The following is a 16485-nucleotide window of genomic DNA, read 5'->3' on the forward strand; positions in this document are numbered from 1 at the left end:
AGCATCAACAACAAGAATCTTAAAAGGAATGTATATATCAGAAAATAAAAAATTGCCTATTTTTTACATCAAATTTGTGTGTTAAATATGTATACATTTTATTTTTGTTGACATTTTTCTCTAATATCACACTCTGTATTTAAATTTAGAAATATTCCAATTTTCACACTTACAACTGTGGCTATATTAGACTAACTTTTGTTTCAGATGGCAATTTGGGTAATTATTAGTGAGTTTCTGATTCGAGATTTTAATCATTTTAGACAAGTGGTTTTTGTATTTGCTTACCCTTGGTCATACACACACAAGTGAGACCAGCGAGGAAGGTCACGACAATGATGAACACAAATGCATGGAGAAAGAAAAATGTGTGAACGGTCATGCATGTGAGTATTTAGCAGGTAAAATTGACATTTATTTTTACCTTTACAATATCCAGGGATGTAGCATTTCTTGGTAACAATTTCCCACGACACTTCAGATATTCTGTTACGAGCTCAGCAGCATCATCCAAACTATAAAATATAGTAAGAAATGTTTCTTACAAATCATTACAATAAAAAATCATTACAGTTATTCCCATAAAAACAAAAACAATCAGTGCAGATAAAATCAGTGAAGTGCTGCTTTACTTTATGCATTTGAAGACTATAGTATATAATTGTAACGTGCAACTTCCCACCCCTACTGTTTTATGCTGTCTGTGTTATGAAAATAGTGTGTTTTAGGTACCAAGCATGCTTTTAAAGTCTTCACTACAGGCAATTTTCCCTTTTTTCCTACCCTTTTAGCCATAACGTTTTACTTTTCCTTCAATATTGCCTTATGAGGGCTTATTTTTTTGTGGGACAAGTTGTACTTTTAAATGAAGCCATTAGATTTACCATATAGTGTACTGGAAAACAGAAAAAAAAATCCAAATGTGGAGAAATAGTGAAAAAAGTGAAATTCCACAATGTTTTGTTTTTTTCTTCACCATCTTCCCTATATGGTAAAACTGATGTGTCGGTGTGATGCCTCACATCGGTACGAGTTCGTAGATACCAAACATCTATACTTTTAGTTTTATATAAGTGGTCAAAAAAATTTCAGAAGTTTGTCCAAAAAAAGAAAAGCGTTTTTGTGACCATTTTCGGAGACCCGTAGAGTTCTTATTTTTCGAGATCCGGAGCTCAGTGATAGCTTATTTTTTGTATCTTGAGCTGACATTTTTAATGATACAATTTTTGGGTAGATGTGCTGTCTTGATTGCCTGTGATTGCATTTTAAACAAATGCTGTGGTGACCAAAAAACGTAATTTTGGAGTTTGGAATTTTTTTTCTTGCTATGCGTGTACCGATCAGATTAAGTGATGTTATATTTTGATAGATTGGGAATTTCTAAACGCGATGATACCAAATATATGTATATTTTTCATTTTTTTTATTGTTTATTTTGGCAAAGGGGAGGTGATTTGAACTTAGGTTTTTTTTTATATATATTTCTCAAACCTTTTCTCTTTTAAATTTTCTATTTATTGTACTACTTCTCCTAGCATCGCTCTGATCAGCAGAAATGCTCATTTCCTGTGAGTGCTGGCGCTCTGTCGGCTCTTACAGGAAGGGAGTCATGGCAGTGTCAGGGATCATCAGCTGATTCCGTGCTAGAATGACAACACATTGGCGCTCCGTGATCGCGTCATGGGATCACCGATGGTGACGGGAAATAGCGCGATCCCCGCCATAGCCCTTTATATTGCGCTGTCAAACACAGATCAGCAGACCTGTGCAGGGAAACCGTGGGCTGGCTGCCGAGCCCACGGTAACTGGAGGGAGGCGACCAAGGACATAAAAGTATGTCCTTGGTCATTAAGGGGTTCATGTGTGTGATAAAAATGACCACTGTTGCTAGGGAAGATGCGGCCCCATTACCTAAGGTGGTGATCGTGACGGCGGCTTCCAAACAGCCCTTCTGCTGAGAGGAGTGCCTCCAGAAGCTGCAGGAGTCGTGAGCGGCCAAGAAACCTGGAGACCTAGAGAAAGAATCAGCCACAGAGCTACCCCATGAAGTACAGCCAACATCGGCCATGCCAACGGCGAGTTGGCCAACTGTCCTGATACCCCAGCCCTGATACTCCCTGGCTGAGGATCCTCTGGCCCTGCATCCTGCTGAGGCGAAGTGGGTGGCCCAGGTGATCAAGGGCAAGAAGCGTGAGGCCTGGGTGCGGACTCAGCTGGCACTCTCCAGTGGCGGCACCGTTGGTGGCAACGTGACCTACCAGATAATCTGCCACATGGGTCGCAAGTGAGGCTACAGTTTTATCCAAGAGGAGGGGACCGGAACCAAGGTATATGTTAAAGCTGGCTCGATGTTTGAGGGTACCGCTCTTACCTGGGAAGACCATGTCCGCTTTGTTAAGGACAGACCCAGGGGTTAGTAAGCGGTGAACGTGGTCCACGTGCTGGCAGCGGGAGCCTTTAGGGACCTGCTGCAGCCTGAGGTTGCGCGTTCCAGCGATGGCCTTCCAGCATCGCTTATGCTGCGCAATCGTCACCTTAGTGGGAAGACCGAGGCCAGTTTCTCCGGAGGAGCCTTGGAATTCCGTGAGTGGGTGGCACGTTCTCCGGCTGTGTTGTTGTCGCCGAGGTGGCCTGCTTGACTATTTGCACAAATCAAAGACCACTTGTTTCTGAGGACAGCCGCGAGTTGCGTGGCATAATAAATTTCCGCTCCTAAATACCCCCTCAATTGTGCTGGTTGCACGAGAGATGCACGGGACTGTTCTGCGTTTCGTGAGAGGGGAGGGTCAGGAGAACTGGTTCCTTAAGTTGGCCCAGAGCGGGCAAAGTTTTGAGTTTGTTTTTCCTTCTCCCTGTTTTGTGCAAGTTGCGCTCCCCTTTGCTGTAATGCTGAACTTTTGGGCAGGTGACAAACTCGCTCGCACACTGCCCTGGCCCCATGAACTTTGGCCTTGTCCCAAGGACATTACCCCTTTGTACCAAAGACTTTTCCCTCGCCCCCCAAGGACCATGTCCCATGGAACTCTACCAGCACTCGGTTCTCCTGGACAGTGTTATACGTCAGGGACTGCCATTTGCAGAGAGGGGAGGAGGAGGAATGAACTAGTGGCTACTGAGGGGTGGGTACAAAACTGTTGTGCGCCCTGCTAAGAACAGGTAGGGGCATGCACAATACTGCAGATGGCAGGAAAAAAGACTGTTGCCTATGGGCGACATGTTTTAAAAGTTTTTATTGTCTAGTACCTGGACGAGGGATGTGGACACTGTCCCTGGGCCATAGGAAAAGTGAACTTTGAAAATATGTATGACTGTAGTAATATATTGCCGTTTTATAAATTTTATTGTCTTGTAAGATAAATACGGTCAATCCCCAACCGGAATTAAGTGAGGGGACATGTAGGAGGTGGTTACACCCACCACTTTACTGTTTTATGCTATTTGTCTGTGTTATGAAGACACTGTGCTTTAGGTACCAAGCATACTGTTAATGTGTGTGCTAAAAATGACCACTGCTGCTAGTGAAGTGTGGTTTCACATTGTAGCAGAGCTGGGACCGTGTAGCGGCTGGCACCACCTAACGCTCTGGCAGAAGCAGAGGAGGATTAGAAGTTAGATAAGACAGGGGACTAGAGACAGATGGTCAGTCAGATAGTTAGAGAGATCGGTCTGGTAAGAGGGAGTTCTGCAGAAGTGTTTGAAGAATAAAGACATGGCACGGTGTCAGGAGGTAACCTCTTTAAGATCTAGAGCCTAAGGCTCACCCTGATAGTCTCAGGGAAGTCGTAAGCCTGGGTAGCCGACGGAGTCCAGAAGCAGACAGCGGTGAGAAGGAGTGTGGAGGAACGGAGACACAGGTGCCCAGCAGCTTGAGGACTGGTTCCAAGATAGCGGGGATAGGATGAATGAGAGTACCCCAAAGAAACAGCAACCACAGAACCATCATGAGTGAGGCCATGTCTATCATAGTGTCGAAAGAATAAACTGTTGAAATTTTGGTTTGCCAAGAGCACTCTGGTGTCACGTGTCTACTGCGTCTACGACGGGGACTGGCTGTGGGGTGATGGACACCAACCCGAAGAAAGCAGTAAGCGCCGCACACCCCGCCCAAAGTCATACACACACACTGATTCTCTCAGTCAAGTCAAGCGAAGCGTAAGCCGAGTGTCATTATATGATGTTCTAATGTGGCACCCCAGGGTTGCCACAGTAACAACACAAAGGGTTAACTCCCCACACACAACACCAAGACCTCCTGGCCAGAAGGGGGAGACCAAGCTGCTTCCCTGTACATTCTGCTGGGGGGGAGGAAATGGTCAGAAGTAGTTTCAGTTTGAAAGTTCAGTGCAGAGCACTGAGGAGAAAGGATCTGTAGGTTGGAAGCTGGCTTTAGCTCACCTCAGGATCCACTGACCAATTCCAGGCCTAGCTGAGGGTCTGAGGAAAGGAGACAGATTACACAGAGGAACATTCCTGGGAGACAGAGCAGTGCAGAGCTCATCCCCAGTGGAGCACACAGAACGGATGCTGGATCCGAGACTGCAGGTTACATGCTGCATAGTTACCACCAGATAAGTGAAGATTCCAGATCTTTCACCTGTACCACAGACACAAGCAACAAACGCAGAGTTCAGGAACATACTAGTAAGGACTCGAGTTGCCTGTCAGGTCGGTACCTAGGAGCAGAGCAGAGCAGAGCCAGCTGCATAGTTCACTCAGCAGCGGGGCCACAGACACACAGTGCAGGCAAGGAAGCCAAAACGGCCCGGCTGGGTGGGAGAAACCCTGAACCCCTCACAGACTCCGTGGACAGTACACTGCTGAATACCATCATCAGTAAAGGACAAAGAAACTGCAAAACCGTGAGTCTGCCTGTTTATTGTGCTCGTGTCCTGCGCTCCCCCCATAGACTACTATCACACTGCCCCGGGGAAAAGGCTCTACCCGTGGGGAGCCGTCCCATCTCAAGCTGCTTTCCATCACCCCCGGAGGTTCTGCAGCAGCGGTGGTCATCTCTGATCACATTCCACGGGTGGCGTCACGAACATAACCCCCCTTTTATTGTGGAACCAGGGAGCACAGACCGGGTCACGACACCGTGATCCCCTTTCCAGAAGCGACCCCTTGGCCCGGTTCTGGGTATCCCCTTAACCCCTGGTGACACAGCTTTGGCGTCACGAACAGGATGCGGACTGGACCCGGCTGCAACCCGGGTGACGTGCGCCTGTAAAGACTTATTGCATCGCATAAAAGACTTGCACTGTGAATTGTTGCAACAAAGAACGGACTTTAAACTTTGCAAAGATACCTGGAAAAATCCATAAACATCATTGGTAAAATTTTCCAGGCGCCATCTTTAATCACGCCATTACCTGCTACGCGCGGGAAAACATCGCGCCTAAACTAAGACTCCGCCCACCGCTTGCAGAGGAGGTGCGCTCGGTGCTGCGACCCGAACGAAAACGCAGAAAAGTGTCCCAGGCTTGCTGTCAAGAAGACTGGTGAAATTAACTAAGGGGGCGCAAAGATGTCGCAGCAGGGAGACGCTGTTGTACCCGGCGGTGCAGCGGCACCTATCATGCCGTTCCTGATGCCGTACACCCCGGGTGCAGTGTGGCTGCCACAGTACTCAGGTGAGCCCAACACACTTAATGACTTTATCGGAAAGCTAAAAATCTACTACAGCATGTACCCCCTGACAGAAGCTCAGCGTGTTGGTATGCTTATGGGACAGTTAACTGGCAATGCCCAGCGGGAGGCTACATCCTGGCCGGACGATGCAAAGGACACTGTAGAGCATATAATAGCTGGACTAAAAGCAGCTTTTGAATCCACTGCTGGCAGCCGGGCTAAAATGAGGTTCTTTGGATGCAAGCAAAAACCTAGAGAGAGCGCAAGAGACTTTGCCTTAAACTTACAGGAGGCGCTCAGAGCACTTAAATTAGCAGAACCTGCCTTAGCCCCTGGAGCAGATAAGCTGCTGATAGACCAATTCCTGGATGGACTCTCATCCCCTTCCCACCGGGGACAACTGAGCATGATGGTGATCCAGGATCCAGGACTAACATTTGCCCAGCTAAAGGATAGAGCCATCCGCCTCCAGCAGGTGGAGGAGCCACAGGATATAGACTCTGTTCAACACCTTACAGTGGCACCCCAGCAGCCAGTAGTGCCGGTGACATCGGCCATGTCAGCGGCTGCTGCTAACCACCTGGAGCCGATCACTAATGAGGCTCTCCATCAAAGGCTTGATGCCCTGACAGACACTGTTGCTTCCATGGCTAGAATCGTCCAGGAGCTGCGTGGATCCAAGTCTGCACCCAAGATTGAGCTGGCGACCAGCAAGGAGGATGTCCCATGGATGAGGCCTAGGAGATACCAAGCGACGAGAGGACGACCCAGCGACCGCTACCAGCCGGATGGACAGCCCATTTGCCGCCGTTGCAATGAGCCAGGTCACTTTGCCCGTGAATGTGCTTTAAATGGGGATCCCCTGGGGAGGCGGGCCGCTCCTCAGGAATGAACTCTCAAGGTCCCTCACCCTGGCACGACAAGTATGTGGGAGGACGTCCAGTCATCCCCATCGTGCTGGATGGCATTCCGCTCAACGCCTTGCTGGACACTGGTTCCCAAATATCATCAATTCCGCATGTCCTTTATAAGAGGTACTGGGCTGATTCAGACGTTAGCAGTGGTCCATCTAATGTTGCATTGAATATATGGGCTAGCAATGGTGAATTAGTACCACAGGTTGGTTTCAGAGAAATGACCATTAAGATTGGGAGAGTAGAATTGCAGAATCAGGGTATTATCATTGTTGATGTTGACCGACGAGAACGTGAACCAACTATGCTGCTAGGAATGAATGTAATTGAAAATTGTTTTGCAGAGGTAATTACTGTCTTGCAGCAGATCGTCGAGACTGCCAAACCTGGGCAACAGAGACTCCTGCAGAAGGAAATTAAAGCCTTGATGCTGAAGCAGCAGGTAGAAATGTCAGGAGGTGAAATTGGCAGTGCAAGGGTAAGTGACCCAATACCTATTGTAATTCCTCCCAAAACAGAAATGCTGGTCTGGTGTAGAGCCGCAATAGGCATCAGAGGGCGAGACTATCAGGCCCTGGTAGAACCTGTGTACTCAGACAGTAGGCCCACTGTATTGACGGCCAGAGGAATAGTTGAGGTACACAGGGGAAGAGTGCCAATACGCCTTCTAAATTGTGGGGAAGATGAGGTCACCCTACCTAAGTATGCTACCATGGCTAAGCTATATACGGTTGATAACAACGCCATCACCACCGTTGAGCCCTTGAAGCCATCAGATCAGGCGGAAGACAATGGCTCAGAGGGAAAGCTGGAGGATTGGTGCCAAAAGCTACATGTAGGCACCGATTCTACACCCTCCCATCAAAAGCATGGAGTATACAGGGTAGTGAAAGAATATGAACAAATATTCAGCAAACACCCATTAGACTTTGGGCAGATCAAAGGGGTAGAGCACACTATACCCACAGGTAACCATCCACCCATAAAGGAGAGGTATAGACCAGTACCACCGGCTCACTACCAATGCGCCAAAGACATGCTCAAAGAAATGAAAGAAGCAGGGGTAATAAGAGACAGTTGTAGCCCCTGGGCAGCCCCACTAGTGCTAGTTAAGAAAAAAGATGGGACCATGAGGATGTGTGTAGACTACAGACGGATCAACCGCATTACACACAAGGATGCATACCCATTACCTAGGATAGAAGAGTCATTGGCTGCATTAAAATCCGCTACTTACTTTTCCACCCTAGATCTGACTAGTGGGTATTGGCAAGTTCCTGTGGCAGAGGCTGACAAGGAGAAGACAGCGTTCACCACGCCGATGGGCCTCTGTGAGTTCAATTGTATGCCGTTTGGACTCTGCAACGCGCCTGGAACCTTCCAGCGACTGATGGAGTGCTGCCTAGGACATAAGAACTTTGAAACTGTCCTCCTGTACCTGGATGACGTCATAGTCTACTCCAAGACCTATGAACAGCATCTACAAGACCTGGCAGAAGTGTTTGAAGCCTTATCCGGATACGGCATGAAAATCAAGCCATCCAAGTGTCACCTTCTAAAGCCAAGGGTACAGTACCTGGGACATGTCGTGAGCTCAGAAGGGGTAGCACCAGATCCTGAAAAAGTTACCGTGATCAGAGATTGGCCGAGACCCACCAGCGTGAAAGAGGTGAGGCAATTCCTGGGACTGGTAGGCTACTATAGAAGATTTATAAAAGGGTTCACGAAGCTAGCAGCTCCCCTACAAGACATCCTGGTAGGACAGTCAAAGAAGTCTGCAGCCCGAAATCCTCCTTTCCAGTGGAGTGATGAGAGAGAAGAGTCCTTTAAGAAGTTGAAGTGGGCACTGACAGGAGAAGAGATCCTGGCATATCCAGATTACCATCAACCCTTCATTTTGTACACGGATGCCAGCAACGTGGGACTGGGAGCAGTATTGTCTCAAAGGCAGGAAGGCAAGGAGAAAGTTATTGCCTTTGCAAGCAGGAAGCTCCGGCCTACAGAAAGAAACCCAGAGAATTACAGCTCCTTCAAGTTAGAACTACTGGCAGTAGTTTGGGCTGTAACAGAGCGTTTCAAACACTACCTGGCAGCTGCAGAATTTACCATCTTTACTGACAACAATCCGTTGACCCACCTGGACTCTGCAAAACTAGGTGCACTGGAACAGCGGTGGATAGCCCGACTGTCAAACTACAACTTTGTCATCAAGTACAGGGCAGGCCACAAGAATGGGAATGCAGATGCCTTATCCCGGATGCCACACTCGGGGAACGTGGAAGAGGAACCGGAGGGTCTGGAAGAAATTGAGCTGCCGGCCTTTCACCGTCCTAAGGTGGGACAGTATCAACCGAGTGTCTACCAAAAACAACAGCAGGCAACTCTCAACCCATTAGCACACCACGGATGGGCTGACACACAAGACAGCGATCCAGCTGTGAAGCTAGTGAAAGAACTGCTTACACAACAAGGTGCTTACCCTAATCAGAATGCCCCAGCTGAGACGCAACATCTCTGGAAGGAGAGAGGTAAATTGTTCCTGTACCAAGGGAAGCTCTGTAGAAGGCACACCAATCCAAAAACACATGAGTTGGTCTGGCAGATCATCGTGCCCAAGAGAGATGTCAAGATGGTTCTGGAAGCTTACCACAACGGTGCTGGTCATTTTGGTTGGAAAAAGTTGGAAGTGCTCTTAAGAGAAAGATTCTACTGGGTTGGCATGAGAAAATCAATTGAAGATTGGTGTAGAAAATGCGGACCGTGCAACCTCAGAAGAAAGGATCAACAGAACCAGAGAGCTCCACTCCAGTCCATAGTAACCAAGCAACCACTCGAGCTAGTCGCATTAGACCACGTCAAGTTGTCACCAAGCCGGTCTGGCTATGTCTATGCCTTAACCATCGTGGACCATTACTCACGCTTCTTAGTGGTGGTACCCGTGAAAGACCTTACAGCTAGAACAGCAGCTAAAGCATTCCAGACGTACTTTTGCAGACCCCATGGTTACCCAGAACAAGTCCTTGCAGATCAAGGTCCAGCTTTCGAATCACAGATCTTCCAAGAATTCTGCAACATGTATGGCTGTAAAAAGATCCGCACAACAGCATACCATCCCCAAACAAATGGCTTATGTGAGAAGATGAACCATATTGTGATTGACCTGTTGAAGACCTTACCAGAGTCAGAAAGAAATCAATGGCCAGAGAAATTGCCAGACTTGGTGGACTTGTACAATCATGTCCCGGTGAGTTCTACAAACTGCACCCCCGCTTACCTTATGCGTGCAAGGCCCGGTAAACTGCCAATTGATTTAGATATGGGAATTCTGAAGCCAGATGCAGAAGTTCAAGAATCCAATTGGGATACCCTACGTCAGCAGCAGTATCGCCAAGTACAAGAGTGCGTAGAGAAAAGTCTCCAACAAGCTAGGGGAAGACAGGAGAGAAACTTCAACCAGCATGCTCTAGCAACCCCATTGCAACCTGGTGACCAAGTTCTCAAGAGGAAACGACGCACAAACAAATTGGATAATCAGTGGGAAACCACCCCATATACAGTCTTACCATCAAGTATGGATAATCCCAAAGTGTGTCTCATCAGTAAGGATGAAGGAAGGACATCAGCTGTCGTGTCAAGAGATCAACTCAAACCGTGTCCTGAAACCCTGAAGACACCAGAAGTCACCTTACCCATACAGGTACAACCTGTCAAGAAGGAAGAAGATGTGTTCCATACAGTCTTAGGAGATTTCCCAAAAACATGGCCAAATTACTATGGAGCAGTAGTAGTCCCAATGATCGCCTTCCCTCAAGTGATGGAACCACAATCAGAACCCATTCCACAAGAAGTCTCAAGACAAGAAGAACTGGAAGTCGAAACCGTAGAGGAAGAACAGATTCCTGGTCCCAGTGAGCTTGCCAGTCCTACAGTCAGCCCCCCATCCTCACAAGTACCAGAAACACCAAATAGGTACACTTCCACCCACACCATTATGCTAAGTACACCCAGTACACCAACAGTACGCAGATCACAGCGTAGTACTCAGGGTCAGATACCAGCAAGATATAAAGACTAATGTTGAATTGCATATAAAATGTACATATGTTATAATGTTTATATGAAAAACCGTAACAGTTTAGTGTACAGTAAAGGTGAGAGAAGAGTGGTGTAAGGTGGCAGCACGGAGAGTTACAACTTGATCACATGTTGGTGGCCCGAGGGCCGTGAGGCCTACTGCACTTATGACCAGAGTAGAGACACCTTTAAGAAGTGTTTGTTGATTGAAATGTTTATTTAATTGCAACGTTAAGACCAAAAGCCCAGTACCTACAGAGACTATACGGTATGACCACTTACATATTCTTGAACATTTTGGACTCTTTTTGAACTTTAAGGTTTTTGTATTTTTTCCTTTTCAGACTCTGTATATATATATATAATTGTTGTGATAACTTGTTTGTTTGTTTCACAGTCCCGGAGTACTGTTCTTCACTAAGGGGGAATGTGGCACCCCAGGGTTGCCACAGTAACAACACAAAGGGTTAACTCCCCACACACAACACCAAGACCTCCTGGCCAGAAGGGGGAGACCAAGCTGCTTCCCTGTACATTCTGCTGGGGGGGAGGAAATGGTCAGAAGTAGTTTCAGTTTGAAAGTTCAGTGCAGAGCACTGAGGAGAAAGGATCTGTAGGTTGGAAGCTGGCTTTAGCTCACCTCAGGATCCACTGACCAATTCCAGGCCTAGCTGAGGGTCTGAGGAAAGGAGACAGATTACACAGAGGAACATTCCTGGGAGACAGAGCAGTGCAGAGCTCATCCCCAGTGGAGCACACAGAACGGATGCTGGATCCGAGACTGCAGGTTACATGCTGCATAGTTACCACCAGATAAGTGAAGATTCCAGATCTTTCACCTGTACCACAGACACAAGCAACAAACGCAGAGTTCAGGAACATACTAGTAAGGACTCGAGTTGCCTGTCAGGTCGGTACCTAGGAGCAGAGCAGAGCAGAGCCAGCTGCATAGTTCACTCAGCAGCGGGGCCACAGACACACAGTGCAGGCAAGGAAGCCAAAACGGCCCGGCTGGGTGGGAGAAACCCTGAACCCCTCACAGACTCCGTGGACAGTACACTGCTGAATACCATCATCAGTAAAGGACAAAGAAACTGCAAAACCGTGAGTCTGCCTGTTTATTGTGCTCGTGTCCTGCGCTCCCCCCATAGACTACTATCACACTGCCCCGGGGAAAAGGCTCTACCCGTGGGGAGCCGTCCCATCTCAAGCTGCTTTCCATCACCCCCGGAGGTTCTGCAGCAGCGGTGGTCATCTCTGATCACATTCCACGGGTGGCGTCACGAACATAACCCCCCTTTTATTGTGGAACCAGGGAGCACAGACCGGGTCACGACACCGTGATCCCCTTTCCAGAAGCGACCCCTTGGCCCGGTTCTGGGTATCCCCTTAACCCCTGGTGACACACTAAGCATGTCTATAACATGACATTTTAACCTTTATCATTGAATTTTGTATATATCCACCAATAAAGAAGCTTTGTTTGTTTGTGAAGCCGGTGTATATACAGTAATGTGCATGTAATAGAGCTTGGTGGTTGTATATATTGTGTGTGCAGTAGAACCATGTGTAAAGGAAGTTTAGGAGTCGATTTACATGTATTATCTTGTTTGCTACCTACAAACAACACTACCATCTCTGGTGTTTGCACCCTGCTGCTGAAAACTGACTTGACGTCACAAACTTTACATCCAGAGAATGGTTTCAGATCTAATGGTCCAATGTGTGGGAATAAAGTACTTTTTTCCCAAGATAATACATTGAGTGAAAAGTAGCATCAGTGTGTACTCTATGAGTTTGTGCAAAACTGGTAATCCATGTTAAGCATATTGACATTTTATGGAATATTAAATGTCGTCAGGTGGCTTTGTAGAAAGTCAAAGACCATCAGCAGCACTCCTGGCTCTTGTTTCGTATTCTAGAAGTTCCAGCAAAGCTTTTATGTGTAGCTTTGGGGCATTATGCAATCCTCCGCAAAAATTCAAGTGATAAACAATAGAAGAACAACAGGCAATACGGTGGTATATACGTTTGACATGTATTTTGAACATTTTATACTATTATACACATTAATGAATCGTTCAGATAAGTGTATTATATGCATATGTTCAGTCCATCACACGTGTGTGTGATGGACCGCATAAGCCCCAATGTGCCACTTCACGAGGCAGTCTGCATAAAAAAAAATGTCAGCATGCATTATTCTAGTCCAATTTCTGGACCAGACTAGTGCATATCAATGGCAAGAAGTTCCTGCACTCATCCAATATGCGAACAAGCTCACAGAGTTTGAGTTTTTGTATTGCTGTCTGAACTTGGTCTTAGATGGGAACTGGGTATATTGTCAGCAGTATAGCTAATTTTAAGAATCTACTGCACTACAAAGTTATTTTATTTTCTGTTAGGATGCTACATAAAAACCACAAATATTGATTTACATTCCATACATTATAATACTAGCAAGATACGCTTTTCTTTTATTTTTTCATTAAATGAGCGGTACATTGCAATTGTTTTCTGTGTGGTATTATCAGGAATTCAGCTCTTGTTCTTACATAATATCCAAAGACTTACCAATTTCTCTCTACAAAGTAATCTACAAGCTCTTTTATACGATTAGAATGAAGTCCATGCTTCTTCACAACATCATAGCATTTACTTTTTAGGAACTTTTCTAACTTTTTTTTTTCAATCATATTGTTCAAAATTATTGTTTTTATCTGCAAAAAAAGTAACAGAAAAGTGAATTGGAAATGAAAATCTTTATATGAATTTAATGGAGAAAACTAATACAAAACCTAGAATCCAAAGTTTCCCATACAACAATGTCTCAGAGGCAGCTTCAACCTGTAATCTACCTGAAAAAGTGCTGCTGCAAAAAAAAAACCCCAAAGCAATGCACAGCAATGTAAAACAACCTTGCTGTGCACATGGTTCTGTCACTTAATTTAACTGCTTCAGAGATCGGAAACGGTTTAATCTTCAATTGGCTTCCCCTTTATTAGATGCGAGTTTAAGTCAAAGAAAAAAAATCCAACACAAAAAAAAGGGAAAACAGCAAAGCAGTTTCAGGAAAAAAAAAAAAAAAAAAGCACTAGCTTTCCTGATCCACTATCCCCAAAAACCTAGCTGGGTCCACCAGTGTCTTAAAGATCCTGTGTGCACATATCCACTGGGGTTTTTTTTCAGGACAAGTTTCTTAAGTATATTGGCTTGTGCTAGGCTAAAATAAAAATAAATAAAATTTAAAAAGCTGTTACTCACCTCTGCTACTACAGTGATGCCTCTCTACTACTTGGGTGTATGATTAAAGGCTACAGAAGTGATGTCTTGACAACAGCGCACCACTGCAGCTAATCATTACGCTAAGCTCCGAATGCAGTCTACATCTAGATGACGTACCTGTGAAGCCACGCCAGCCATTTCTCCAGTATTCATATAATCCTCCACTTGAAGCAAAACAGTTTCAGGATTGTAGGCAGTAAGAAAGCCCTGCAATAAAATGCAAATAAACACTACCGATTAACACCACCGTATGATTCACATTAGCACCATGACTGGGATATTACAACCCAAATCAGTAAAAAAAAACAAAACAAAAAAAAAAAAAAGTCTTTATCCTTTGTATCACAGGAATACAATTCTTCTAATCAAATGTGTTCACTAGTATTGTTTTATTTATTTATAATCAAATGAAATAGAACTTGTAACATCTCCACTACAAAAATAATAATTTTTGGTACTCACTGTAAAATAGTCTCAACCAGGAGGCTAACACTATTAAAACATCTTAAATCAAAACTGGCTCCTCCCCCGTCATACTATACCTCGCCTGCTAACATCAAGCCTTGTCAGTTTAGTGAGAAAGCAGTACAAGTAAAAGGATTTAAGGTTTGAAAGGAAAATAATCCAATTACACCCTGAGAGAAGAACAAAAATGCATGCCCGACCGTGCAACCAAGGTGGGTGCTGGGTCCCCAATGAAGACTACAAGAAAAAGATTTTACAGTGAGTACCAAAAATCTTTATTCTCGTTTGCTTCATTGGGGAACACAGAAACCAAAGCGGTCCTGTCCCTGGGATGGCAGTGAACTCCAAATATTATACTGTTAGCACAGACGTTTTCCGCTCAAGCTACTGCTTAGGCAACTGCTGCCTGCGGTATGTTACAGCCAAAACTTGTGTCTACCAAAGTAAAGATGTGAACCCTGTAAAAAGTAGAAAAGGTGTACACTGCTTTACAGAGTTGCAGAGCTAATGCCAGGTGACGAACCACCCAGGAAGCTCCTACTAGCCACATAGAGTGGGGAAGTCCTGGCCCAGAGAGCAATGGTCACCTTAGAGGCCGCCAATCCTCTACGAGGGCCATCTGGTATGACAAATAAGGAATCAGTACATCTGAATGGAACAGTGGTCAACAAATAGCACCGCACGATCCTGACAACATCCAGTTTCTGCAGAGCTCTCCAAGTTGGATGAGAGGGTGCTGGATAGAAGGAAGGCAAGATAATGTCCTCATTAAGGTGGATGTCATGCCTCGGCATTTGTGCTGTGATCTGTTTCCCTCTCTGTTGAACCACAGTCCGGTTCAGTCTCTGGCCAGGTTTTGATCATTTATTGATTGTGTTCATTCCTTTTCTGTCAACACCTGTTTTCAATGCTGTAATTCAACCTGCCCTATCACCTGGCAGGTGTAACTATTTAAAGCTTCCCCTGGATTTTCTTTCCCACTGGTAATATTCTGAAGTTGACCCTGTGTCACGCTCCCGGGGCCACGGCGCCGCTTGTCACGGCACCGCTCCTCACTCACCGACCCGGTCCCCATACGCTCTGACTCGGCCGCTGCTCCCGCTCCTCCCCCTCAGTGTCCTCCATGCCCCCTGCTCGTCAGCCCCACCATCTCGCTGCAGTCCGGGACTCTGCCTCCAGCTCTCCTGCGTTCCTTCCTTTGCGTCCTGTGCTGATCTCCGGCTCCCGGGCTTCGCGCATGCGTACTAGAGCGCGAGCGCGCTCTCTCACCTCTTCTTAAAGGGCCAGCGTCTCTGAAACAGGATATGGCTGATAACAGGTACAGGGTATGTAAGACTTCCTTTTCCATGTCGGCGGTGCCTGTTCAACATGTTCTTGTAGCTTTGTCTCTTGCTCTAGGTGTTCAGTCCCTCTGTGTCTCGTACCCAAGTTAACCCTGTCTCTGCCCACAGATCCAGACTGCCAGCTTGAGTATGTCCAGCCCTCCGGTTTCCAAGGAGATTCCCCGGTGACCGTTTGCTGTGGATCCCATCATCTCCCGCCAGCCTGTACCCGTCGCCGGTTCTGGACTCGATCCAGTATCATCAGTCTGCACGAGTCGCTGGTTCCGGACTCCATCTGTTACCACCAGACGGCACCTGTACCCGGTTCCACTCATCCGTCCAGATCCACTTCTGCCCACATCTACCGTTGGACCAGCCGCCATATCCCACATGGACATCTTAAGGACGCTAACCTGTATTTCACTTGTGTCCCAACTGCTGTGCATCTAGGCCCTCTGGGGTGGCCGCCAGACAGTCCCTGTATAGGGGTTCACGCCTGGTAGTCTGGCCGGGGGAGTCCGATGCGCGGTCCTGTGGATTCTCCTTTGCCACGATCATTACGCCCTGCTTTGAATTGCTGCCTTTCAGCCACATACTAATCTCTGGCAGATTGTGATCAATTTGGTTTAAACTTATTTTTATGTTGCAGCTTCCCCTGTATTCTTAAAGAGGTACATGATACCCTGGATGTCCAATTAGGAACCAAGGCCTGAGTGGTCATCTTAGTCACCTGGTAGAGTTGTTTCAGTCTGCGCAGGGACCTTTAGAGACCGCACATCTGGGACCTCTGGTCTGTA

The 16485-nt window shown here is 46.5% G+C and overlaps 1 protein-coding gene across 2 annotated transcripts in view; it reads right to left on the minus strand.

Moving 5' to 3' along the window:
- Positions 1–16485, minus strand: part of KNTC1 (kinetochore associated 1) — a 371840-nt gene that overhangs the window by 5518 nt on the left and 349837 nt on the right. For both annotated transcript variants that reach the window (XM_075323096.1, XM_075323086.1), the window contains exons 61-63: positions 14019–14108; positions 13191–13336; positions 425–515 (exon numbers count right to left, since the gene is read on the minus strand). In XM_075323096.1, coding sequence (XP_075179211.1) covers positions 425–515; positions 13191–13336; positions 14019–14108 — 327 coding nt within the window. The remainder of the gene's footprint in view (positions 1–424; positions 516–13190; positions 13337–14018; positions 14109–16485) is intronic.

This window comes from Anomaloglossus baeobatrachus, chromosome 1 (assembly GCF_048569485.1).
Source record: "Anomaloglossus baeobatrachus isolate aAnoBae1 chromosome 1, aAnoBae1.hap1, whole genome shotgun sequence".
NCBI classification, from domain to species: Eukaryota; Metazoa; Chordata; class Amphibia; order Anura; family Aromobatidae; genus Anomaloglossus; species Anomaloglossus baeobatrachus.